A 25,133-nucleotide genomic window follows, 5' to 3' on the forward strand; every position below is an offset into this window, starting at 1 on the left:
AGCAAAAGTTCATGCAGATTTACCAGGGTGAGCCTTTATAAGGGTCAGTAGCTTTGTGCGCAGGCATTGATATCTGAATCCCCTCCACTTGTCCTCTTTCTAAGCACGGCTTTCAACGCGGCGCTCGCTCGTTCTGATTTGCCAGTTGTTGCGTTTTTCTGTTTTTCTGAAGATGACATTTTTCTATTTGCGTTCTGTTGTAGTGTTTTATATTAGGCTCCTGTTTGCTGCCTTATAAGGTAACTGTGAAGAAATATCAGATGGGAAGGTATTTCCTGTGGACCTTCCTGTGAGGGACGATTTTTGAATGATGAATTCAGGACAGAAATACAGAAAGAGAGACAGAGAGACAGGCAGGTGGAGAGACAGACTTACAGAAAGACGGGAAGAATGTTTGGGAGAGAGGAGGAGGCATGGAGAGGAGGACGATGGAAAGAGAGATGAAAAGAAGGGAGAGGGGAAGGTAGAGAAAAGGGGAGGGATGGAATGGAGGGAGAAAGGCCAGGGCCGAGGGGGAGATGGAAGGAGAGAGAGAGAGAGAGAGAGAGGAGTGAGACGGCATGCCTGCACTGTTGATTGATCAAGCTGTCTGCTTTCATTAGCCAGGACTCCGCAGGCTTGACCCCAATTCATTAGCAGCCTGCCTGCCAGCCTCTCTGGGGGTGAATAAATAAACACTCATGTTTATTAATGCAGAAAGGAGTAAAAAAATGGACTCTCTCCGGCTTCCTTTCAAACACCGAACCCTGGAGCAGCTTAGCCTCTCACCTCAACCAGTACAACCATTCACCCCAGTGACTCCTCCTCCTCCTCCTCCTCCTCCTCCTCGGTCTGGCCTCAGTGCTCGAGTCCTGCTTCGAGTTCTTCTCCCCCTGTTGCAGAGAAGCCATTGTCTTTGAATAATGGACGTGCGGAAATGGCTTTTGCTGATGGGGATTCCAGAGCTGTCTATTGCCCTGAGTTTTGTTCGCATGAACGGGGGTGTGGCGGGGTCCTGATCTGCCCATATCCTCAATGGTAATTCAGGCAGCCACACTACAACAATGGTTTTGTGTTATGCTAAGTGGCAGTGATAACACAAGGGCAGCTACAATCGTGGATTTCAATAAAACATTGCATCAGTGCGAGTGTGAGTGTGTCCTCTCCCCACTCTCTACTCTCCCCTCTCTCCTCTCTCTCCTCTCTCCTCTCTCTTCCTCTCACCTCTCTCCCCTCTCTTGACCCTCTCCACTCTCTCTCCTCTCCCCTCTCTCTCCTCTCCCCACTCTCCCCACTCTCTCCTCTCTCCTCTCTCTTCCTCTCACCTCTCTCCCCTCTCTTGACCCTCTCCACTCTCTCTCCTCTCCCTCTCTCCTCTCTCCTCTCTCCTCTCTCCTCTCTTCTCTCTCCTCTCTCCTCTCTCCCCTCTCTCGACCCTCTCCACTGTCTCTCCTCTGCCTCTCTCCTCTCTCTCTTCTTCCTCCCTCCTCTCTGCCCTCTGTCCCCTCTCTACCCTCGCCCCTCTCTCTCCTCTCCCTTCCACTCTCTCCCCTCTCTCTCCCCTCCCTCCCCCTCTCTCTCTCCCTCAGAGGGAGAGGGGAGAGGGAATCTCCCATCTACTCCCTCTCCCTTCTCTTCAAGAGGTCCTCTCTCCTCTCTCCCTCTCCCTCTCTCCTCTCTCTACCCCCTCTCTCTTCTCTCCCTCTCTCCTCTCTCCGCTCTCTTTGTGAGCGGGGAGCTGTGTGGATGTCACTGGGTTATCCTGTAGAGCCCGGTCAATCCTACACAATGGTTTGTACAGGATGCTGAGTCTCATTACTGCCCAGGGTCACTTCCTGAAACAGTGAGAGGTTTTAACATCATTCAAAACAAAAACATCAAGTCAATCTGTGTATTAATATTTCTGTATTTCAATATGTACGGTGCCGGCCGTCAGCCCCGTGCCAGCTTGCCTTCAAAAGTGTGGCTCATTTCTTTCTTTTTAAATTAATTTCCCTTTTGCTTTGTCTTTCCCCTACAGTAAAACCTCAACTCAGGAAATTGCTTACAAAGTGTGTGTGTGTGTGTGCGTGCGTGTGTGTGTGTGTGTGTGTGCGCGTGTGTGTGTGTGTGTGTGTGTCTCAGTGTATCCGTGTGCATTGTGCCTCTCAGCGCTTGTGATAAATTCGTGATAAACTAGCCCAAGCAAACCTGCCTATCCCCTGCTTTTCTCTCCTCACCCTCGCCCTCGCCCTCTCCCCTTCTCCCCCTTTCCACCTTCCTTCTTTCCTCCTCACCTCTAACTCCCCACTCCCCTCTCCCCTCCCTTCTCTCGAACAGCCCAAGCAAGCTTACAGTAAAGAAGGAAGAGGAAGCTGTCAGGGGAAGGAAGCTCCAGTAAATCTTCCTACAATGATGTGACTCTCCGTGTTCACACAGGATAGTGTCAGTGTCTCTGGCAGCAGGGCGGCCTGCTGACTTTGTGTTGTTCCTGCTTCCTTTTATCCAGGAAAACGCTGGAACAATAGAGACAAGATGCCTTAAAATCCCAGTGTCACAACTTTGGGGTTGGCATTGCGAAGGCTAGGAACCCGCCAGTGAGAGGGCACAGAATCACCCATGCTACCATTGGCCCTTAGTAAAAGACCATTGCCATTGTAGTACCCCTGTCAGTCTGTCTGCATTGCCAATGAAGATCACTCAGGAAGGGTATAGTTAGCACACTGGGGTCCCATTCTACCAGCCTCATCCCATTGCAGCTGCCCTATACCTGTGTTACCATTGCCTCTCAGTATAATACAAAACCATTGCACTGCAGTGCCACTGTGTCTGCATTGCCATTGAAGATCATTCAGGGATAGTATAGTGAGCACACTGTGGTCCCATTCTACCAATGGTAGGTTCACCATACCTCTCTGTGCTTGACAATGCATCTCTATGCTTTACCAGACCTCTCTGTGCTTTACAATGCTTCCCTATGCTTTACCAGACCTCTCTGTGCTTTACAATGCTTCCCTGTGCTTTACCAGACCTCTCTGTGCTTTACAATGCTTCCCTATGCTTTACCACACCTCTGTGCTTGCTTTCACCTCAGTCCCTCTTTGCCTCTCGCTCCCACAGCTCTGAGTGCACAGTAACGGTTGGACACTATCTATTATAAAAGTAACACATAATTAAACAGAGCGAGAGCATTGTAAAGAAAAACCAGGCACGGTGAAGCATGTTAATAAACATGGCAAGCCAGGGTAAACAATGGGAAATGCATAGTGTAACCATGGGGAAAGCATGGGGGGGGATCTGCACAAACACTGTGGTGAACTCTTATCAGGGTACCCTGTCCCTCTGTCAGTGTGTATACCTGTAGGTCACTATCTAGCAGCTCACCCTGTCCCTCCCCCTGTCTCACAGTTGTGTATGTGTGCTGCTCGTGGGACACTTTTCGGCAGCTGATGGTGCACGTACACAGGGCTGGCTTGCCCCTGGGGGAGTTTGCCTTCTTCTACATCGACGTCTTCGGGTCCAGCCTCCAGCCCCAGCCCCCCCGGCCCTGGTACAGAGGCGACGCCGATGACGTCATCGCCAAGGAGGCCTATCAGGTGAGACTTTCACAACCCTACCCTGAGCCTTCCCTCCAGCTCAGCACAGTGAAAGAGTAGCACAGTGCAATAAAGCACAGTGAAAGAGTAGCACAGTGCAATAAAGCACAGTGAAAGCACGGTAAAGCACAGGGAGGCATTGTGAAGCACAGAGAGGCATTGTAAAGCACAGAGAGGTCTGGTGAAGCATTGTAAAGCACAGAGAGAGTAAAGCATAGGGAAGCATTGTAAAGCACAGAGAGGTCTGGTGAAGCATAGGGAAGCATTGTAAAGCACAGAGAGGTCTGGTGAAGCATTGTAAAGCACAGAGACTTTGAAGTACAGTACAGTGTAAAAGCAAGCCATGCTATGCTATGGTAAATGAATTGTATAAACAGAGGAAAAGCATCGGCGAAAGTGCAAAATGACACAGAACTTTTACAAAGCACAAAGGCATATTTGAATGACGTTTCAATGAAAAAGCCCAGAGTTGGCTCAAAACCACTGCATCACAAAAGCTGCTGTAAGCAATAGTTACCAGCTTCCTTTGAGGAGAGAGAGTGCTGTATTACATGCTGGATGCGATCCTAGCCTGTTTTATTTGCAGTCAACGCCTTTTTCTGTATATCCTTATTGTCTTGAACATTGCAGCTGTCATATCATTTATTAAAGGATTCAATGATTCAGCACACAACAGAAACGACTCTACGAACTGAAATTTCCCTGGACTGTATTTCGCTTGTTTTTTCAGCTTTGCGGATGTCAAATAATTTCTTTTTTTTAAATGTTTCACTGTGAATGTTTCTTTCCGATGCTTGCCTGCGCTTTCCCATGCTTTCACTGTGCTGCTTCATTACACGTGGCTCTGCTTTTACTATGGGAAACATGATGCTTTTGAGTCCAGTCTGAAAGTCTTCACTGGAGCCCCGCCGCGTACTCATGTGTGAAAATGTTCCTTCTGAGAAAAGGGAGGCAGAGGCAAAAGGCAAGAGGCTAATCGGTGATCCAGGTTTCAAAACAGGCTCTGTTTTTCTTCTTTCGAACTGAAAATGTTTTGATAACATCAGCAGATACAGCGAGTGGATGTTGAAATCTTAAATCTTCAAGGAAGCCATTTAGCAGCACAGGCTGGATTAGAGAAGCGTTTCAAGCTGCCTGCCTGGAGTTGAAAAGGTCGGAGGGTTACAGTCTCGCCTTCACCCCCCCCCCCCCCCCCCCCCCCCCCCTCCCGCTCCCTGCAGAATTAGATTGAGAGAGATAGCTGCACATCAGTTTGCACACAGGCCCGCCCAAATCTGCACCTACGTGAATGCTTTAGCCAATCAAATCAAAGCCGCAATTGTGATGCGATATTTGGGTGGGATCTTCCTCTCGCACAACGAATGGTGCGCAAGCTGCATTTGATTGACAGCTTGCGAGGCAGTTGGCGCAGATCTGCTGCAAGTCTGTTCAAAAGCCCCAGGCGTTTATTTCAATGTGCATTTTTAAAGTAAGTTAGTAGAGGTGGGGCGGTCAGCAGGGCAAGATAAACATGGACACACTTTTAAGAGTTTCGTTTTGTAGAAGGGCTCGAGGGAACAGGATTAAGACAAGCTGGCCGAATGCTGACAGATAGCTTAAAATTGCTGTCCTTTGAGCGTGATTTTGTCCCTTTAAGGCTGTTTTAAAAAGAAATCTATTTTTGTCTGCTTGTTATGTTTTTTTGCAGCCAATATCTTTTGTTTAGCTGTGCCTGAGAAATGCGGTGAAAACGAAAGCAGCCATGTTTAGCTGGAAACGAGGTGTTCTCGGCACAGCTAAGATTTTAGTTTGGTTTGAGGGCAGCAGGAGCTTAGCCTGACTTATAATTTTTGCTTGACAGACGCGCTTATGCAGGGCGAGTTGCAGAGGTAACAGGTTATTACAATACAGCTGAGAGATTACAATACAGCTAAGAGAAAAAAGCAGTACAGTTTTTTTTTGTTTTAAGATTTGCGTGTCAGATGAAACGGTTTTTGCAGCTATTGTGCACAATGTGTTTGTCTCTGTAGGCTGTATGCACACATGCTTTGTATTTGTAGTGTGTACGTGTAACTATTGTTATAAGCTGCAGAAAATGTTCGCCTTGCTTCACTCGGCACCATACATTCTCAGTCTAGGCTGCTTTGCTCTGCTCAAACCCCGGGGAGATATTTGATGTATTCAGCGTTTTAATTGATTGATGTCATGTTTGTAATGTGAACTATTTCCTGTGAGATCAGACCTTAGGTACTTGCTCATCCTCTCGAAGTTGGGGCTCACCCAAATTTCCATTCCTAGCTACAGCCCTGCTGCACATAGAGACAGGCAACACATGGAAACCGCTTCCAAACTGATTCCCGTTATAAGAGCTGCCTTATAAACAGGGCTCCTAGTTTTGGGGGGTTTAGTTTCGATCACTTGGTGTCCCTTTTAATTTATATTTGAGCTGATTTGCTTTCACTAATTCCCAAAGGAAGCCGTCTCGTTTTACCCTCATATCTTGTACGAGTTAACAAATGACGTGCGTTGATCTCCCCTGATTCTGTTTGAAACTACATTTCGTTCTCGCTCCATTCTCTCAGTTTATTCATTTCCACTGCGTTAGTTTCTAGCAGTGTGTCACTCATTTAAACAATGGGTATTCAGTTAAGGCTCAAACACCATTAATTAAGGTTTAAAGGGAGGGAGAGATGGATAATAAAAACAGAAAGCCCTAATTATAAACCATATTATCTGCAGTGGCAATGCAGACTGACTGACAGCCAGACAGACGGACAGTGGAACTGCAATGACAATGCAGACAGACAGACAGACAGTGGCACTGCAATGGCAATGCAGACAGACAGACAGACAGACAGACAGTGGCACTGCAATGGCAATGCAGACAGACAGACAGACAGTGGCACTGCAATGGCAATGCAGACAGACAGACAGACAGTGGCACTGCAATGGCAATGCAGACAGACAGACAGACAGTGGCACTGCAATGGCAACGCAGACAGACAGACAGACAGTGGCACAGCAATGGACATGGCACTGCAGACAATGCAGACTGTTGTCTGTCTTGTCACCGTGACGGTCACCGTAGACAGACAGACAGACAGACAGACAGACAGACTGCAATGACAATGCAGACAGACAGACAGACAGTGATGTGGCACCGTGACGCGACAGTTACGTCTGTCTGTCTGTCCGTCTGTCACCGTGACGTTACAACGTCTGTCTTGTCTGTCACCCCAGACAGACAGACAGACAGACAGACAGACAGACAGTGGCACTGCAATGGCAATGCAGACAGACAGACAGACAGTTGTCTGTCTGGCACTGGACAATAATGGCAATCTGGCACAGTGACAGTCACAGTGACGTTACGTGCAATGTCTGTCTGACAGACAGTCTGTCAGTGGACCGTGCAATGACAATGCAGACAGACAGACAGACAGACAGTGGCACTGCAATGGCAATGCAGACAGACAGACAGACAGTGGCACTGCAATGACAATGCAGACAGACAGACAGACAGACAGGCGGCACTGCAATGACAATGCAGACAGACAGACAGACAGACAGACAGTGGCACTGCAATGGCAATGCAGACAGACAGACAGACAGTGGCACTGCAATGGCAATGCAGACAGACAGACAGACAGACAGTGGCACTGCAATGGCAATGCAGACAGACAGACAGACAGACAGACAGTGGCACTGCAATGACAATGCAGACAGACAGACAGACAGACAGTGGCACTGCAATAGCAATGCAGACAGACAGACAGACAGTGGCACTGCAATGGCAATACAGACAGACAGACAGTGGCACTGCAATGGCAATGCAGACAGACAGACAGACAGGGGCACTGCAATGACAGTTTCGACAGACAGACAGACAGACAGACAGACAGACAGACAGAATCTTTTGACTTGTTTTCGGCTCTTACAGTTGCAGATTTCAAGTCAGCTGTAACATTTGATAAGTAACTTGAGCTCTGCAGCTGTTTAAGAGCTGAAAACAATTAAAAAGGTCTAATTAAGCAAATGATCGGTTCAGTTAAGGGTTTGGTCAAGTAACTGAGAGCTGGGCTGGATTGAAAACCAGCAGCTGCAGGACCAGGGTTGGGAACAGCTGTTTGAAATAATCTAGAAAGTTTCGCTCTGTACCAGCTTGTTAGCCGGCCTGCTCGATCGAACACATCTGGAGCTTTTAAACTGACCACCTTTACACTTCAGATGCTTTTCTGTTATTTATGTCAGCTGAAGCTCCACTGGGCTCTTCTGATCAGAGTATCTGTGGGTTTTAATCATATATCTCCAGCACTTCCCATGCTGTCTATGTCTATAAATTGGCTGAGAATAAGCTCCTGAGGGTTTGGGTAGCTTGCTCGGGCCATGCCAATTAGAGAGGAATTTGGGGGTTTGTTTTTCGTTCCTTTACAGAGGCCCCTCCAGCTGTCGTTTTGCATCTATACAAGAGTTTGGTAAGACTTGCTTTGGAGTACAGCTGGAACCCATTTCCCAACTGCAATGCTAAGAAACTCAAGAGCAATAATGCGCTCGCAGGATTGTACTGAGCGACTGGAAATGGGGCTCTACTCACGACAACCTTCTTAGACGCGCTTCTCTCAAAACCCAGATTGTCTTACAGCAACAGCATCTCGAGTCGTGGTTTGAAGCCGTGTGCTGGTTAATAACACTGGGATTGCTGGAGTCACAGCAGTGCAGCTGGCTTGCTGTGATGTGAGGGAGTCGGTGCTGCTGGCAGGGAGCCTGTGCCTGGCTTGTGTCAGCTCTCTGTGCAGGGTGTGCTGTGCAGTCAGTATGAAGCTGTGTGTGTCAGCTCTCTGTGCAGGGTGTGCTGTGCAGTCAGTATGAAGCTGTGTGTGTCAGCTCTCTGTGCAGGGTGTGCTGTGCAGTCAGTATGAAGCTGTGTGTGTCAGCTCTCTGTGCAGGGTGTGCTGTGCAGTCAGTATGAAGCTGTGTGTGTCAGCTCTCTGTGCAGGGTGTGCTGTGCAGTCAGTATGAAGCTGTGTGTGTCAGCTCTCTGTGCAGGGTGTGCTGTGCAGTCAGTATGAAGCTGTGTGTGTCAGCTCTCTGTGCAGGGTGTGCTGTGCAGTCAGTATGAAGCTGTGTGTGTCAGCTCTCTGTGCAGGGTGTGCTGTGCAGTCAGTATGAAGCTGTGTGTGTCAGCTCTCTGTGCAGGGTGTGCTGTGCAGTCAGTATGAAGCTGTGTGTGTCAGCTCTCTGTGCAGGGTGTGCTGTGCAGTCAGTATGAAGCTGTGTGTGTCAGCTCTCTGTGCAGGGTGTGCTGTGCAGTCAGTATGAAGCTATAGTTTAACTATATATGTATAGTGCAACTAGCAGAAACATTGCACTAGCCTCATTCTAGAATGTCCTGCATTGCCGTGGTTACCTCGCTGTGATGCGTGGGAGTCGTCCCCCCCCCCCCCCCCCCCCACATCACCCTGCATTCCACACATTCCGCTTGAAACAAAAACTAACAAGAGGCCTCCGTTAATTAACAAGATGTGTGGTTAATAGGAGAGGGAGCTGCCTGCCTGCCTGCCTCTGCCTGTGTGCCTGCATGCCAGCCTGTCTGCCTGAACAAGAACGAGGGAGTGGCCAAAGGATTTCATTGACAGGCTATCATGACTGGAAGAAGCTATAGTCCTGGTTTATGTAAATGAGAATGACCCAATGGCTTTACTTTCAATGGGACATGTTCAGTTTTTTCCACCCTCCTGAATTGGATTGGATTGGGTTGAATTGGGTTTACTGTAATTGAATTGCTTTTGAGTTGCAATGGGTTTGGTTGGTTTCAGTGGGTTGGGCTGGGTTGTGTTGGGTTGTGTAGGGTTGTTGGGTTTGGTTTGGGTTGTGTTGAGTTGTGTACGGTTGTTGTGTTGTGTTGGGTTGAGTTTGGTTGTTGTGTAGGGTTGTTGTGTTGGGTTGGGTTGGTTTGGGTTGTTTTGGGTTGTGTTGTGTATGTTGGGTTGTGTTGGGTTGTGTAGAGTTGACCTGTGTTCTGTTGGGTTGGGTTGGGTTGAGTTGTGTTGTGTAGGGTTGTTGTGTTCTGTTGTGTATGGTTGTTGTGTTGTGTTGTGTTGGTTTGGGTTGTGTTGGGTTGTGTTGTGTAAGTTCAGTTGGGTTGTGTAAGGTTCTGTTGCGTTGGGTTGGGTTCATGTACGGTTGGGTTGTGTAGGGTTGTTGTGTTGTGTGCGTTGGGTTGGATAGGGTTTAATTGTGTTGGGTGGATCCCTGTTTGAGCTGTGCATCTCTCTGTCTCCCCCTGCAGGCAGTGCTGATCATCACATACTGTGAGCCCCAGAATCCAGAGTACAGGGTGTTTGTGGAAGACCTGAAGAGAGGAGCTCTCAAAAACTACAACTTCACCATCCAGGACTCACTGGTGAGTGAGCTCAGCTTCAGAGCAACAATGACAACAACAGAGTGCCGTTGCACAGCACTGTGAGCTAGCCCAGGTGCAAGCTTAAAATAGAAATAATAATAATAATAATAATAATAATAATAATAATAATAATAATAATAATGAATAGACTCTACTTGCAGAGCAGTTAGAATGTTCCCGTGAGCGTTAACCGTTTCATTACCACATTGGTCTGGTCATATCAGTAATCTTTTCCCATTTTCACACGGCTTTGCGTTTTCAAGCTGTCAGATAGGACACACGTCTTAGATTGTGCTACCGGACGGACCTGTGATAAACGCACCCTGTGATTGAGGGGGGCGGGGCTAATTGACACCTGTTGCATTAGATTTAATTTTTGTATGTATTATTTTCATTAGGCCTGGTAAAGCATAGGGAAGCATTGTAAAGCACAGAGAGGTCTGGTAAAGCATAGGGAAGCATTGTAAAGCACAGAGAGGTCTGGTAAAGCATAGGGAAGCATTGTAAAGCACAGAGAGGTCTGGTAAAGCACAGGGAAGCATTGTAAAGCACAGAGAGGTGGTAAAGCATAGGGAAGCATTGTAAAGCACAGAGAGGTCTGGTAAAGCATAGGGAAGCATTGTAAAGCACAGAGAGGTCTGGTAAAGCATAGGGAAGCATTGTAAAGCACAGAGAGGTCTGGTAAAGCATAGGGAAGCATTGTAAAGCACAGAGAGGTCTGGTAAAGCACAGGGAAGCATTGTAAAGCACAGAGAGGTCTGGTAAAGCACAGGGAAGCATTGTAAAGCACAGAGAGGTGGTGGTAAAGCATAGGGAAGCATTGTAAAGCACAGAGAGGTCTGGTAAAGCATAGGGAAGCATTGTAAAGCACAGAGAGGTCTGGTAAAGCATAGGGAAGCATTGTAAAGCACAGAGAGGTCTGGTAAAGCACAGGGAAGCATTGTAAAGCATAGAGAGGTATGGTAAAGCATAGGGAAGCATTGTAAAGCACAGAGAGGTCTGGTAAAGCACAGGGAAGCATTGTAAAGCATAGAGAGGTATGGTAAAGCATAGGGAAGCATTGTAAAGCATATCGATTAACAAGGCAAACCAGGGTGAACTGTGGTAAATGCAAAATATAATCATGCCAAAAGCATGGTGAAGCTGTAACTATACAGTGGGAAACATTTCTAAATAAATATTCAGCTTTTCCTGCCAGCGTTTCTCTCTTCAGGATTAACGATTATTAATTACTTTTAATTAATGTTTTTAATTACAAACATCAGAAATAAAGGAGATGGAAAACGTCTTACTGAAAGTGCCCACCTCGTTAAGAGGCTGGCTGCTGCACTGGCGATCCCCTAATTAGATCACTAATTACGCACTCGAGCACGGTAATTACATGAGAGCAATTAACAAGGACTGGGATCTCAGCCAAAACAGACAGTGAGAGGGCAGGAGGGCGCCTGTCAGTGTGGTGGGAAAGTGGAACACGGTGTCCAGAACTGTGGAAGACGTTTCGGAGACTTTGTGAGGGTTTAGAAAAATCGAGACCATTCCAGAGATTGTCTTCAACGAGATGATTCAAAACAGGGTCCAACATTGCAGGCGTTGGACATGAACTCGCTGGCTGTTCTCTGGCTGCATCATAATTATTTGATACAAATTATTATAACTTTGATTAGCCATTTAAATATAACCCATAACTGTGACAATAGCGTGGAACGTGAATTGGCACAGACGTCTCGCTTTAGAAGCGGTTATCCAAGTAAATACAAACATAACAAGTGAGGCAGACAGACGGACAGATGTACAGACAGGCAGGCACCTCCATAGATCCTCACAATCTGATCCTCTCAACAGCGTGTGCTGACTCGTGTCAATGCCAAATCGTATGCCTATTGGCCAGTTGAATTGGGTTGGTTGCAGTGTTGCTGAACTCCACCGTGTTGAATAGTGGTGCTCGTCAAGCTGCATGGAGGCCAGTCCTTACCTGGGCTCTAACTGCCCCGCCCCTCCCCCCCCCTCCACCAGGTCAACCTGATTGCCGGTGGTTTCCATGACGGCGTGATGCTGTACGCCCTCGCGGTGAATGAGACTCTGACGGAGAGCGGGGGGGTGAACCCAGACGGGGAGGTGGTGACCAAGCAGATGTGGAACCGGGCCTACAATGGTGAGTCCATCAGAACCAGAGAGCAGGAACTCTCAGAACTCCTGGTGTGTGCGTGCGTGCGTGCGTGCGTGCGTGTGTGCGTGGGGGACCTTGCAGTTGAATGGAATTCCCAAAGCAGGTGACGTCAAGCATGCCGATGATGGAGAGTACGGAGCGGTGATGTCATGAACAGGGTTTCCCTGTGATGTGGCGTGGAACTCAGAAGGTGAAACGTGAGCTTTGATTGGTCCTGACCAGCGCTGGCAGGGTCATCAATTAGAGATCAGGTTGACCATCTGATGTGATTTGAGATGGAATGGAAGGGGGTACATGCTGATCACTGGAAGAGCAATGGAAGGGGGTGCATGCTGATCACTGGAAGAGCAATGGAAGGGGGTGCATGCTGATCACTGGAAGAGCAATGTAAGGGGGTGCATGCTGATCACTGGAAGAGCAATGGAAGGGGGCGCAGGTTGCAGGGGCAGTGCTGCTGGTCAGGCTGCTCCAGAAGGCATCAGAGTGCAATGACAGAGGGAAAGCAAGAGACAGCTGGGGCTGCAGACAGCGACGGGCAGAGGGGAAGGACAGAGGGAGAGGCTTGTCAAGAAGAACGACTGAGTGGGTTCACCTTCCAGCCCCTTGTGGTCAATGCTGTGATCAGCACAGCCCCATAGTACGCTCCGTCCCGTCCAGTGTGTGCCAATGCAATCAACGAGAGGACAGACTGAGCCGTGATTGGGGCTGCAGCTTTAAGAGAGCGTTTCGTTCTGTTTAGGATTTCCAGACTTGATAAAATAACAACAGGTGTGGTTTTTCCATGAAGAGAAAACAAAGCGAATTGGTTCCAGATCTGGCGTTTATTTCTTTTTTTCAAAGTTGCGTGCTCCCTTTCTTCCCTGTGTCTCTATTTCCATGCCAACATTGCAACGATTAGAAAGGGACAGTGATGCTGTTAATCCAGCTGATAACAGGTGAGATATTTCGAGCGCTGGTGTGCTCTGTGTTTCATTTTCTTCACTGGAAAGACCCCTGTGCTGCGCTTGCTGACCTGGGTAGAGTTTCACGCACACAGAGACAGGTCTGCTTCCTTGCTAATGGCTAGTAATCTGATTTCAGAGATGCAATCACAGACGGACATGCACTCACACACGCACGCCACTGGGCAGCTAAAAGGGGAGGCAGGCAGGAGCACAGCTGTAACAAGAGATCTTCAACTGCTGTCCTCTCTCTCTCTCTCTCTCTCCTCTCCTCTCTTATCCCTTCCGTCTCTCTCGGTTTGTGAAACATCCCTCTCTCCCTCTCTCTCTCCTTCCCTCCTTGTCTCTGAAATTCAGAAAGTCTTCGCCGACTTGACAGAAGGAACCCTGTCCATGCAGTTGCTCCCCTCCGTGCCCCTGTGATATGAAACGGAAAGGTCTTTGTTTGCAGCTGATTGCATATCCCGTTTCACAAGGAGTTTGAAATAAGGATTTATACAGCCAGTATTTATGATATTAATATACAATATTAGTTGCGAATAGCTCTGTGCTGCTCTTTCTGTTTCCTGTCTCGGGGAGAAGGAGCTCAGACAGCCCTGTGTATTCAGCCCTGCGCTTGGTGAGGTCTGATCCATTGCCTGTCTGGGACACAGAATTAAACTGCCATCATTATGAGAGCCTGGTGCTTCCCCAGCACTGAAGATCATGTGAGGGAGAGGGAGAGGGAGAGGGAGAGACAGGGAGACTGAGGGAGGGAGAAGCAGGGGGAGAGCGACAGAGGGAGAGGGAGAAGCAGGGGGAGAGCGACAGAGGGAGAGGGAGACAGAGGGAGAAGCAGGTGGGAGAGGGGAAGAGGGACAGAGGGAAGGGGGAGGGATGAGTGATACGCTTTCACCGAGATAGATAGTCAGCAGCACACTTCCGATAGTGCTATGTTTGTAAGCGCTATGTTTGTGTGTGTGTGTGTGTCTTTGTGGAAGTGCGAGGTGACCAGAACTGAACACAATATTCTAGATGAGGTTGTTTGTTTGCCATGTGTCTGCCCATTTCTGAATGCTGTCTAGATCATTTTGAATGACCTTTGCTGCTGCAACGTTGTTCTCCAATGCTTTTCCCACAGTGCCTCTCTCCAGCTTGGTGTGTTTATCAATATGCATTACCATACCTGCTTTTACTCTGGGGAACTTTGATAAGGTCAGAATAAATACATGGACAGCTGTGCCACAAAATTAGGATCTTTCTGCACAAAAACTATAAATCTGTGTATAGATAATAGATCTGTATTATCTGATTCTCTCAATGAAGTTCCCGTGCAGGTGTTGTCTAGTAGAAATGACCCATTTCGCCACCACGTTGTTTGTTTTTAGTCTGGTCAGATCAGTAATCTTTTCCCATTTCCGCACGGCTAGCAGTTTCAAGCTACCTGATCAGGCACGCCCCCTGGACTGGGTCCCGGGGAAAGCTATGTTTTTGTTCACAGAAACTCTCCTTGCCTGTGCTCGCTGTGTACAGACAGCACCCGTCCTGGGATTCTGTGAATATAACGGGACGGGGTACAGCTCGGAGAAGGAACGTCACAAAGTGTCCATCACAGCAACAGCAGCCAGACTAGTCCAGGATATTTGTGAATGAAATGGCACCGCTGGGATTGGCAGCATCGCTCAGAGCCTGGGAAGTTTAGAGCTGTGGTCTGGCCGAGGGTGGGATTTTCCGTTGGGAAAGGATTAGGAAGGCCGGTCCCTGGCTGTGGCTCAATCAGGCTGCGGTACAGTGGGTGTAGCAGCCTAACCCTCCCATAAGGGGCGCTGTTTGAGGGGGGGGGCTAGGTCAATTCCTGTTTTTCAATTCCAATTCCCATTTTGAAATCGATGCCCGATTCCAATCGCAAGTTGGAGTGTATGTTTTGAAAACATTACAATCGCCGTGAATTGTTCAGCTGCTTTCATTTGAAGCCTGTTTCATTTTAAAAGGGCGATGTCAATTGAAGGAATGCGCTGCCGCTCTGAGAAGCTGATTTTAAGAGAATCCTGCTTCATGCAGTTTTGATCAGTGACGTGGTGGAATTGATTGAAAGGGGACGGGGATTGGAGATGGATTTTGCAAAGAGGACCTGACCCTGGTCTGTGCTAGGGAAGCAGGAAATGATCCCTGACTTGGCAGATGTTACACTGCGGACGTGTCACTCACTGTAGTGTCCGAGAGCAGCCAAGGAGGGACTGGATGTCCACAAGGGCTTGTGTAACTGTTTAAAGCTCTTTTATGCTCGAGGATGCGTTTCCAGAGAGCTTTTTTATTTTTCAGTGTGTTTTCGGTCAACGCTTTACCATCTCCGAAGGGGCTGAGAACCCCCCCTGACCTCACTGCTCGCTGATGGCTGTTATTATCTGGTGCTGATCCCCTGATCCCCCCCCCCTCTCTCTCTCTCAGGAGTTACTGGTCTGATGAAGATTGATGAGAACGGAGAGCGAGAGATCGATTACTCGCTCTGGGACATGACTGATACTGAGACCGGAACCTTCCAGGTCAGAACTGTCAATGACACACAAACCCGCTGCCTGTCAATGACACACAACCCCCCCGCCTGTCCATGACACACAACCTCCCTTCCTGTCAATGACACACAACCCCCCTGCCTGTCAATGACACACAACCTCCCTTCCTGTCAATGACACCTCCAGTTATCTGCAGTACAGATTCTCACATGCTGAGACCAGCGCTGTAGTTATGACAACATCATTGTGATGTACCGTTTGTTGTTTATGAGGTTTCATTGCCTTTCACTGTCTGTATTTTGCCTCATAAACTGGGAGTAACTGTGTGTTAGCTAGCTGTGAATAGAATGAGGAAGTCAGTTCAATCCTGCACCCGGCACTTCAAATTCTCCAGACACGCTCACAGGCAAGAGAGAGAAAAATGATGAGACGAAGTACAACAAACTAGAAACTCCAATTTGGAGTTGCCTTTACGTATTTATCTATCGGTATCCAATAAATCTATCCATTAACGTGCTGATTTCAAAACAGCCCTGCTGCACATACTGCATCAGCACAGCCCTGCTCCACACACACTGCATCAGCACAGCCCTGCTCCACACACACTGCATCAGCACAGCCCTGCTCCACACACACTGCATCAGCACAGCCCTGCTCCACACACTGCATCAGCACAGCCCTGCTCCACACACACTGCATCAGCACAGCCCTGCTCCACACACACTGCATCAGCACAGCCCTGCTCCACACACACTGCATCAGCACAGCCCTGCTCCACACACACTGCATCAGCACAGCCCTGCTCCACACACACTGCATCAGCACAGCCCTGCTCCACACACACTGCATCAGCACAGCCCTGCTCCACACACACTGCATCAGCACAGCCCTGCTCCACACACACTGCATCAGCACAGCCCTGCTCCACACACACTGCATCAGCACAGCCCTGCTCCACACACACTGCATCAGCACAGCCCTGCTCCACACACACACTGCATGCATCAGCACAGCCCTGCTCCACACACTGCATCAGCACAGCCCTGCTCCACACACTGCATCAGCACAGCCCTGCTCCACACACTGCATCAGCACAGCCCTGCTCCACACACACTGCATCAGCACAGCCCTGCTCCACACACACTGCATCAGCACAGCCCTGCTCCACACACACTGCATCAGCACAGCCCTGCTCCACACACACTGCATCAGCACAGCCCTGCTCCACACACTGCATCAGCACAGCCCTGCTCCACACACACTGCATCAGCACAGCCCTGCTCCACACACTGCATCAGCACAGCCCTGCTCCACACACTGCATCAGCACAGCCCTGCTCCACACACACTGCATCAGCACAGCCCTGCTCCACACACACTGCATCAGCACAGCCCTGCTCCACACACACTGCATCAGCACAGCCCTGCTCCACACACACTGCATCAGCACAGCCCTGCTCCACACACACTGCATCAGCACAGCCCTGCTCCACACACACTGCATCAGCACAGCCCTGCATCAGCACAGCCCTGCTCCACACACACTGCATCAGCACAGCCCTGCTCCACACACACTGCATCAGCACAGCCCTGCTCCACACACTGCATCAGCACAGCCCTGCTCCACACACACTGCATCAGCACAGCCCTGCTCCACACACTGCATCAGCACAGCCCTGCTCCACACACTGCATCAGCACAGCCCTGCTCCACACACTGCATCAGCACAGCCCTGCTCCACACACACTGCATCAGCACAGCCCTGCTCCACACACTGCATCAGCACAGCCCTGCTCCACACACACTGCATCAGCACAGCCCTGCTCCACACACACTGCATCAGCACAGCCCTGCTCCACACACTGCATCAGCACAGCCCTGCTCCACACACTGCATCAGCACAGCCCTGCTCCACACACATCAGCACAGCCCTGCTCCACACACACTGCATCAGCACAGCCCTGCTCCACACACTGCATCAGCACAGCCCTGCTCCACACCTGCATCCACACACACACTGCATCAGCACAGCCCTGCTCCACACACTGCATCAGCACAGCCCTGCTCCACACACACTGCATCAGCACAGCCCTGCTCCACACACACTGCATCAGCACAGCCCTGCTCCACACACACTGCATCAGCACAGCCCTGCTCCACACACACTGCATCAGCACAGCCCTGCTCCACACACACTGCATCAGCACAGCCCTGCTCCACACACACTGCATCAGCACAGCCCTGCTCCACACACACTGCATCAGCACAGCCCTGCTCCACACACACTGCATCAGCACAGCCCTGCTCCACACACACTGCATCAGCACAGCCCTGCTCCACACACACTGCATCAGCACAGCCCTGCTCCACACACACTGCATCAGCACAGCCCTGCTCCACACACACTGCATCAGCACAGCCCTGCTCCACACACACTGCATCAGCACAGCCCTGCTCCACACACACTGCATCAGCACAGCCCTGCTCCACACACTGCATCAGCACAGCCCTGCTCCACACACACTGCATCAGCACAGCCCTGCTCCACACACTGCATCAGCACAGCCCTGCTCCACACACTGCATCAGCACAGCCCTGCTCCACACACACTGCATCAGCACAGCCCTGCTCCACACACACTGCATCAGCACAGCCCTGCTCCACACACACTGCATCAGCACAGCCCTGCTCCACACACACTGCATCAGCACAGCCCTGCTCCACACACACTGCATCAGCACAGCCCTGCTCCACACACACTGCATCAGCACAGCCCTGCTCCACACACACTGCATCAGCACAGCCCTGCTCCACACACACTGCATCAGCACAGCCCTGCTCCACACACACTGCATCAGCACAGCCCTGCTCCACACACACTGCATCAGCACAGCCCTGCTCCACACACTGCATCAGCACAGCCCTGCTCCACACACACTGCATCAGCACAGCCCTGCTCCACACACACTGCATCAGCACAGCCCTGCTCCACACACTGCATCAGCACAGCCCTGCTCCACACACACTGCATCAGCACAGCCCTGCTCCACACACACTGCATCAGCACAGCCCTGCTCCACACACTGCATCAGCACAGCCCTGCTCCACACACACTGCATCAGCACAGCCCTGCTCCACACACTGCATCAGCACAGCCCTGCTCCACACACACTGCATCAGCACAGCCCTGCTCCACACACACTGCATCAGCACAGCCCTGCTCCACACACACTGCATCAGCACAGCCCTGCTCCACACACACTGCATCAGCACAGCCCTGCTCCACACACACTGCATCAGCACAGCCCTGCTCCACACACACTGCATCAGCACAGCCCTGCTCCACACACACTGCATCAGCACAGCCCTGCTCCACACACACTGCATCAGCACAGCCCTGCTCCACACACTGCATCAGCACAGCCCTGCTCCACACACTGCATCAGCACAGCCCTGCTCCACACACACTGCATCAGCACAGCCCTGCTCCACACACACTGCATCAGCACAGCCCTGCTCCACACACACTGCATCAGCACAGCCCTGCTCCACACACACTGCATCAGCACAGCCCTGCTCCACACACTGCATCAGCACAGCCCTGCTCCACACACACTGCATCAGCACAGCCCTGCTCCACACACTGCATCAGCACAGCCCTGCTCCACACACTGCATCAGCACAGCCCTGCTCCACACACACTGCATCAGCACAGCCCTGCTCCACACACACTGCATCAGCACAGCCCTGCTCCACACACACTGCATCAGCACAGCCCTGCTCCACACACACTGCATCAGCACAGCCCTGCTCCACACACACTGCATCAGCACAGCCCTGCTCCACACACTGCATCAGCACAGCCCTGCTCCACACACTGCATCAGCACAGCCCTGCTCCACACACTGCATCAGCACAGCCCTGCTCCACACACTGCATCAGCACAGCCCTGCTCCACACACTGCATCAGCACAGCCCTGCTCCACACACACTGCATCAGCACAGCCCTGCTCCACACACACTGCATCAGCACAGCCCTGCTCCACACACACTGCATCAGCACAGCCCTGCTCCACACACTGCATCAGCACAGCCCTGCTCCACACACTGCATCAGCACAGCCCTGCTCCACACACTGCAATCATGTTTCACAGTCCTTGCTGTGTTGTCGTTCCCAGATTGTGTCGAACTATAACGGCACCCAGAAACGCATCATTCCAGTCCCGGGGGTTGAGATCCACTGGCCAGGAAACGGCGTTCCCAGAGACGTGCCGGTCTGCGGGTTCGAGAACGAGGACCCCGTCTGTCGCCAAGGTCTGTCCATGCCAGGGCCTGTCTAAAAACCACAGCTCTGAGTTCCCAGAACCAATCTTCTGTTTTTATGAATAAACTGTGGGAAACACTTTGCGAATAGCGCCCGTAGTCTATTTCTGTCCCGATCGCCTATACCAGGGGTCCCAAACTTTCTTTGCTCCAGGTCCCCCTGGCATTAGGCATGCTGAGTGAGGGCCCCCAGCTGGAATTTAGATTTGTGCCCCTTTAGTGAGAGGGTTGCTTGTTTGTAGAATTGTTCGTGTTTTCATTGTCATTTCTCAGCATTTGAGAAGCCGCTCCACACTTACTGTGCTCAGCTGTACACTGTGTCTGACTGCAAACGCAACGTGAGCCTGCCAGGAAAGGGAAGGGGGAGCGGCATGGTTTATTTCATTTAGAAAATAGATGAAGAACTTCTACTGAAACCAGATGTTGGCAGAAATCCTGCATTTATTTATTGACCAGACTGAGTGTCTGAGTGTGTATTGACTGGGCTCTGTGTGTGTGTGTGTGTGTGTGTGTGTGTGTGTGTGTGTGTATTGACCGCTCTGTATATTGACCGGGCTGTGTGTGTATGGGTTTTGACCGCTCTGTATATTGACCGGGCTGTGTGTGTATGTGTATTGACCGCTCTGTGTATGTGTGTGTATTGACCGCTCTGTATATTGACCGGGCTGTGCTGTTCTCTGTGTTGTTCCACTGCAGAGTCCCTCCTCACCCTGGAGATCATGTGCATCGTGGTCAGCCTCATTCTGTTCAGCATCACCATCATCACCTTCTTCATATACAGGTGGGTCCCAGGGAGTGACATGGGGAAACATATTGGTGGCATGTGTAGAGTGCGTCTTTTTATCAGCCTGCCATGTGAGAGTGTGTCTGGACAGAGCCTGACCTGATTGGGTGCAGCTGGACAGGCAGAATTGTTTAACTGAGCCCTTCGGGCTGCAGTTGGTTCTGTTTTGAACTCCAGGATCCTCTTTCTTTTGGAACAACGCTAGCCCACCACAAACCCAGTCTACTACTTGACCACCTCGACGCACATCCTGCCCTCTCCTCCTCCTCTCCTCTCTCCATTGCCGACGTTTCCGGCTTGCTGTTGAACTCAATTACTGCCACCTGCCCCCTGGACCCCTGGCCGACTAGCCTTGTCCGTCTCTGTGCTTCTTGCTCCCTCCATTCTGCATGCTCTCAGCCTGTCCCTGGACTCTGGCTTGGTTCCTGTTGCCCTCAAGCTTGCCCGAGTCATGCCAGTACTCAAAGAACCTTCCCTTGACCCGGCCCATCTCCAATCTCCCTTTCCTCTCAAAAACTCTCGAGAGGGCTGTAGCCAGCGAGCTGATGAAACATCTCATGGACAACAATCTGCTCGAATCTCTCCAGTCTGGCTTCCGGGCGCATCACTGTGCTGACGCCGCTCTGCTGCGGATCGTGAATGATCTCCTGCTCAATGCTGCTGCTGCTGCTCCCTCTGTGCTTGTCCTCCTTGACCTAACAGCTGCTCTTGACACCATAGATCATGGCATTCTTCTTGACCGCCTTCAGAAATATGCTGGGATCTCTGGAACCTGTCTCTCCTGGGTGTCCTCTTATCCGGACGCATGCGGTCTGTTTTCTATGCTGGACAATGCCTCTGCCAGGATCCTGACGTGATCACATCACCCCCCCACCCCCGCCGTCTTGCCCAGCAGCACTGGCTACCTGTAAAGTTTAGGATTCTTTTCAAAACTCTCCTGCTCACCTACAAAGCCCTTCATCACACAGGTCTTGAGTACCTCCTCAACCTGCTGACCCTGCTGTGTCCCTCCCCTCAAGCTGAGGTCCTCTGACTCTGGCCTGCTTGTTATCTCCAAGCAAAAGCGCACCACACTTGGAGAACGCTCGTTTAGCTTCATGGCTCCACCTCTCTGGAGCTCTCTCCCAGCTTTGGTGCGTGATGCTCAACTCTCAAGACCCACCTGTTCTCTCTTGCTTTCCATTGTCTTTAAGCCTGATATCTGCTATCAGCTGCTGTGTTGCTGCTGCTATCATGTGTTCTGCTCTTTCCACTGTATTTAATCTATTATGCATTACTGTATCCTGTATGATGCATTTCTCTGTATTTGATGTATTATGGATTTTCTTGTTGTTGCTACATCTTGTAAAGCGTTTTGCGACAGTGCTCCGCTATGAAAGGCGCTATATAAAATATTTTTTTTGCATGTTTAACAGTGTTTAGTTTTTTATTTAATTTGATAAATGTGTGCAGCCCTGTGCTTGAATCACTCCCCCCCCCCCCCCCCCCCTCCTCCTCCAGTCTTTCAGCCCTGGGATCCGTTCTTCCTCGTCCAGCACAGTTAGGCACTCACGCAAGGATACTGCACGGAAACTATTTCAATAGAGAATAGCTGTCTGCAATCTATAATTTATAGAGGAAAATAGGTTGCTGGTAATGTATTTGAAATAGACAGTAGTCCTCTCGGATGGTCTACTCAATTCTGCATTTTTCCATGCTGTTAATATAATGAACTGAAAATGTCAGGAAGGCGTCAATCCATAACCCAGGTACAAACCAGACAGTGGATCATACTTGCACTCTGAATGCTTGCTGATATATAATGGGAGACCCTTCAGAAAGCCCATCGTTTTGCAGGGATCCGCAGTGTGTATATTTTTGATGCCTGTTGGGATCGTCTCTCTTGGCACAGACCCTGGCAGCAGTGAGCTCATTGTGTGTGTGTTGACAGGAAGATGAAGCTGGAGAAGGAGCTGGCGGCAGAGCTGTGGAGACTCCACTGGGACGACATTCAGATCAGCAACTTTGAAAAGAACCTGCGCAGTGCTGGAAGCAAGCTGACGCTGTCACTGGTAAGAATCAATCCCAGTACGATAGACCGGTATAGAGCAGTCACACTGACGTTCAAGTACATCTGCAGAAGCTGTGACAACAAGACCCCTGGAATGGGTGAAACGTTTATAAGACTACCAGTCTGATAAACCAGTGTGTTCATGTCTTTTGATGTGTGAAATTATTTAATTACTACAAAGGGGGACTACAAGTACCAGAATGCACTACGGTGTTAGTCAAAGAGCACGCACTGTCCAACACTGTCCCAGTGACCAGTGCCTTCTTTCTCTTTTCCCTTCCTGAAAGAGAGGCTCCAACTATGGCTCCTTAATCACCACAGATGGAAACTTCCAGATTTACGCCAAGACAGGCCATTACAAGGTAGGCATCAGGACCACAGTGTGCTGGCAGCAGGCTGACTCTGAGGACGCCTCTTGCAGTGGGATTGATGGCAAGCTAGCAGCAGGAAACTGGAATGTGAACTGGAATGTCCTTTTTGCAAATTAACACTGCGGTTAAGTCTGCCCGTAATAAAGTGTGCCACTCTGGTCCTGGGTTTCAGGGCAACATCGTGGCTATAAAGTACATCAACAGGAAGAGGATTGAACTGACCAGGAACGTTCTGTTCGAGCTTAAACATGTGAGTACCTCCTGCCTGAGGGCTAGGAGCCGGGACTCGGACTCAGATTGCATGCAATTCACAATGTATTAAAGCATCTCTCAGCGGGTATTTCCAGTCGTTTGCAATGTATCGTTTTACAATAGACTGAAGCATTTCAGCCAATAAGACCAGCTTCCCTAATTGTATTTTTTTTGGGGGGGGGGGGTTTCAGATGCGGGACGTCCAGAATGAGCACCTGACCCGCTTCATCGGCGCCTGCATCGACCCGCCCAACATCTGCATCGTCACAGAGTACTGTCCCCGGGGCAGTCTACAGGTGAGCGCCGCCCTGCAGGAGCAGCGCCGTCACTGCCGGCCTGCCTGACAATCAGGGCTCTGCAATGGGAGGCTTATTCCCATCGCTGGGACCAACCCCCCACAACACAGGGACTTGAATAATTCTTCATCGATTATGCCATGTACAGAAATGAATAATTGCCTTGAACCCAGTCTGTTTATATAGCTGTGATAGAGCAGAATCGGATTATACAAGGAATGTAGGGAACTCCCAAACCTAACTTTATAAACTTCATTATTAATGTGAAATTACAGAGTGTTGAAAAAACGCTCTGTGGTCCTAGCCTAATGTTAAGGTCTCTGTGTGCGTGCGCGTGTATGTGTGTGCGTGCGTGCGTGCGTGCGTGCGTGTGTGTGTGTGTGCGTGCGTGCGTGCGCGTGCGTGTGTGTGTGTGTGTGTGCTGGAATTAGGAACTGGCTTCATTCTCAAGCTCAGCGTTGGGATTCTCAGCTTGTACCCCGGCTGTGAGGCGTTACTGAGCTCCCTTGTTCATTTCAGGACATCATGGAGAACGAGAGTATTAACCTGGATTGGATGTTCAGGTATTCCCTCATCAGTGACATCGTGAAGGTGAGTGAGGGCCGCTGATCCTCATTGGGTCCTGGGTTAGGGTCACAATCATATGTATTCTCGTCGCCTGCCTCGGATCAGAACGAAGCCTTAACAAGCCAACGGTTTACATATCTGTAAATCCCCTATCAGGAATCAACCAATCACAGTGCAGGATTTGCCACAATTCTAATACCTCATATCCAAGAGTGACATCTCATACAATAAGAGACAGCTGCACACCAAGAGTGACATCTCATACAATGAGAGACAGCTGCACACCAAGAGTGGCATCTCATACAATGAGAGACAGCTGCACACCAAGAGTGGCATCTCATACAATAAGAGACAGCTGCACACCAAGAGTGACATCTCATACAATGAGAGACAGCTGCACACCAAGAGTGGCATCTCATACAATGAGAGACAGCTGCACACCAAGAGTGGCATCTCATACAATAAGAGACAGCTGCACACCATGTCACACCAGCTGCACGTGATTGGTTGATTTGTAACATGTGCTTTATAATCCGATAAATCCTGCAGGAGTTTGTGACGCAGCCTTTCCAGGGATTTTGCTTGATTTGGTTTGATGGGGGTGTTTGCACAGGGCATGGCATTCCTGCACAACAGCGTGATCGTGTCACACGGGAATCTGAAATCCTCCAACTGCGTGGTGGACAGTCGCTTCGTCCTGAAGATCACGGACTACGGGCTCGCCAGCTTCCGCTTCACCTCTGCCGACTGTGAGGACTCATACTCCTTCTACGCCAGTAAGGAGCTTCGACATCTGAGTTGGGTTGAGGGGTGCTGTGTTGAGGAGTGTGGTGTTGGGTTGTAGGGTGCTGTGTTGGTTGTGAGGTGTTGTGTTGGTTGTGGGGTGCTGTGTTGGGTTGAGGGGTGCTGTGTTGGGTTGTGGGGTGCTGCGTTTGGATGTGGGGTGCTGTGTTGG

General features: G+C 50.2%; 2 protein-coding genes across 4 annotated transcripts in view; both read left to right on the plus strand.

The window, feature by feature from the left end:
* LOC121306936 (chromatin target of PRMT1 protein-like) overlaps window positions 1–2,359 on the plus strand; it is a 6,114-nt gene extending 3,755 nt beyond the window's left edge. The window contains exon 5 of the mRNA XM_041238961.1: window positions 2,299–2,359. Coding sequence (XP_041094895.1) covers window positions 2,299–2,359 — 61 coding nt within the window. The remainder of the gene's footprint in view (window positions 1–2,298) is intronic.
* Window positions 2,360–3,216: 857 nt separating this feature from the next.
* LOC121306985 (atrial natriuretic peptide receptor 1-like) overlaps window positions 3,217–25,133 on the plus strand; it is a 35,573-nt gene continuing 13,656 nt past the window's right edge. For 2 of the 3 annotated variants that reach the window (XR_005948257.1, XM_041239037.1), the window contains exons 1-12: window positions 3,218–3,554; window positions 9,823–9,936; window positions 11,950–12,088; window positions 15,472–15,566; window positions 19,714–19,849; window positions 20,555–20,639; window positions 22,573–22,693; window positions 22,980–23,054; window positions 23,236–23,313; window positions 23,507–23,611; window positions 24,131–24,202; window positions 24,792–24,954. Coding sequence is in view for 2 of the 3 variants with exons in the window: in XM_041239037.1 (XP_041094971.1) it covers window positions 3,408–3,554; window positions 9,823–9,936; window positions 11,950–12,088; window positions 15,472–15,566; window positions 19,714–19,849; window positions 20,555–20,639; window positions 22,573–22,693; window positions 22,980–23,054; window positions 23,236–23,313; window positions 23,507–23,611; window positions 24,131–24,202; window positions 24,792–24,954 (1,330 nt within the window). In the remaining variant the exon portion in view is untranslated. Of the gene's footprint in view, window positions 3,555–9,822; window positions 9,937–11,949; window positions 12,089–15,471; window positions 15,567–19,713; window positions 19,850–20,554; window positions 20,640–22,572; window positions 22,694–22,979; window positions 23,055–23,235; window positions 23,314–23,506; window positions 23,612–24,130; window positions 24,203–24,791; window positions 24,955–25,133 lie in introns of all 3 variants that reach the window. The other variant, XM_041239039.1, reaches the window with a different exon arrangement.

The sequence above is a fragment of the Polyodon spathula genome, chromosome 51 (genome assembly GCF_017654505.1).
Source record: "Polyodon spathula isolate WHYD16114869_AA chromosome 51, ASM1765450v1, whole genome shotgun sequence".
Taxonomy (NCBI): domain Eukaryota; kingdom Metazoa; phylum Chordata; class Actinopteri; order Acipenseriformes; family Polyodontidae; genus Polyodon; species Polyodon spathula.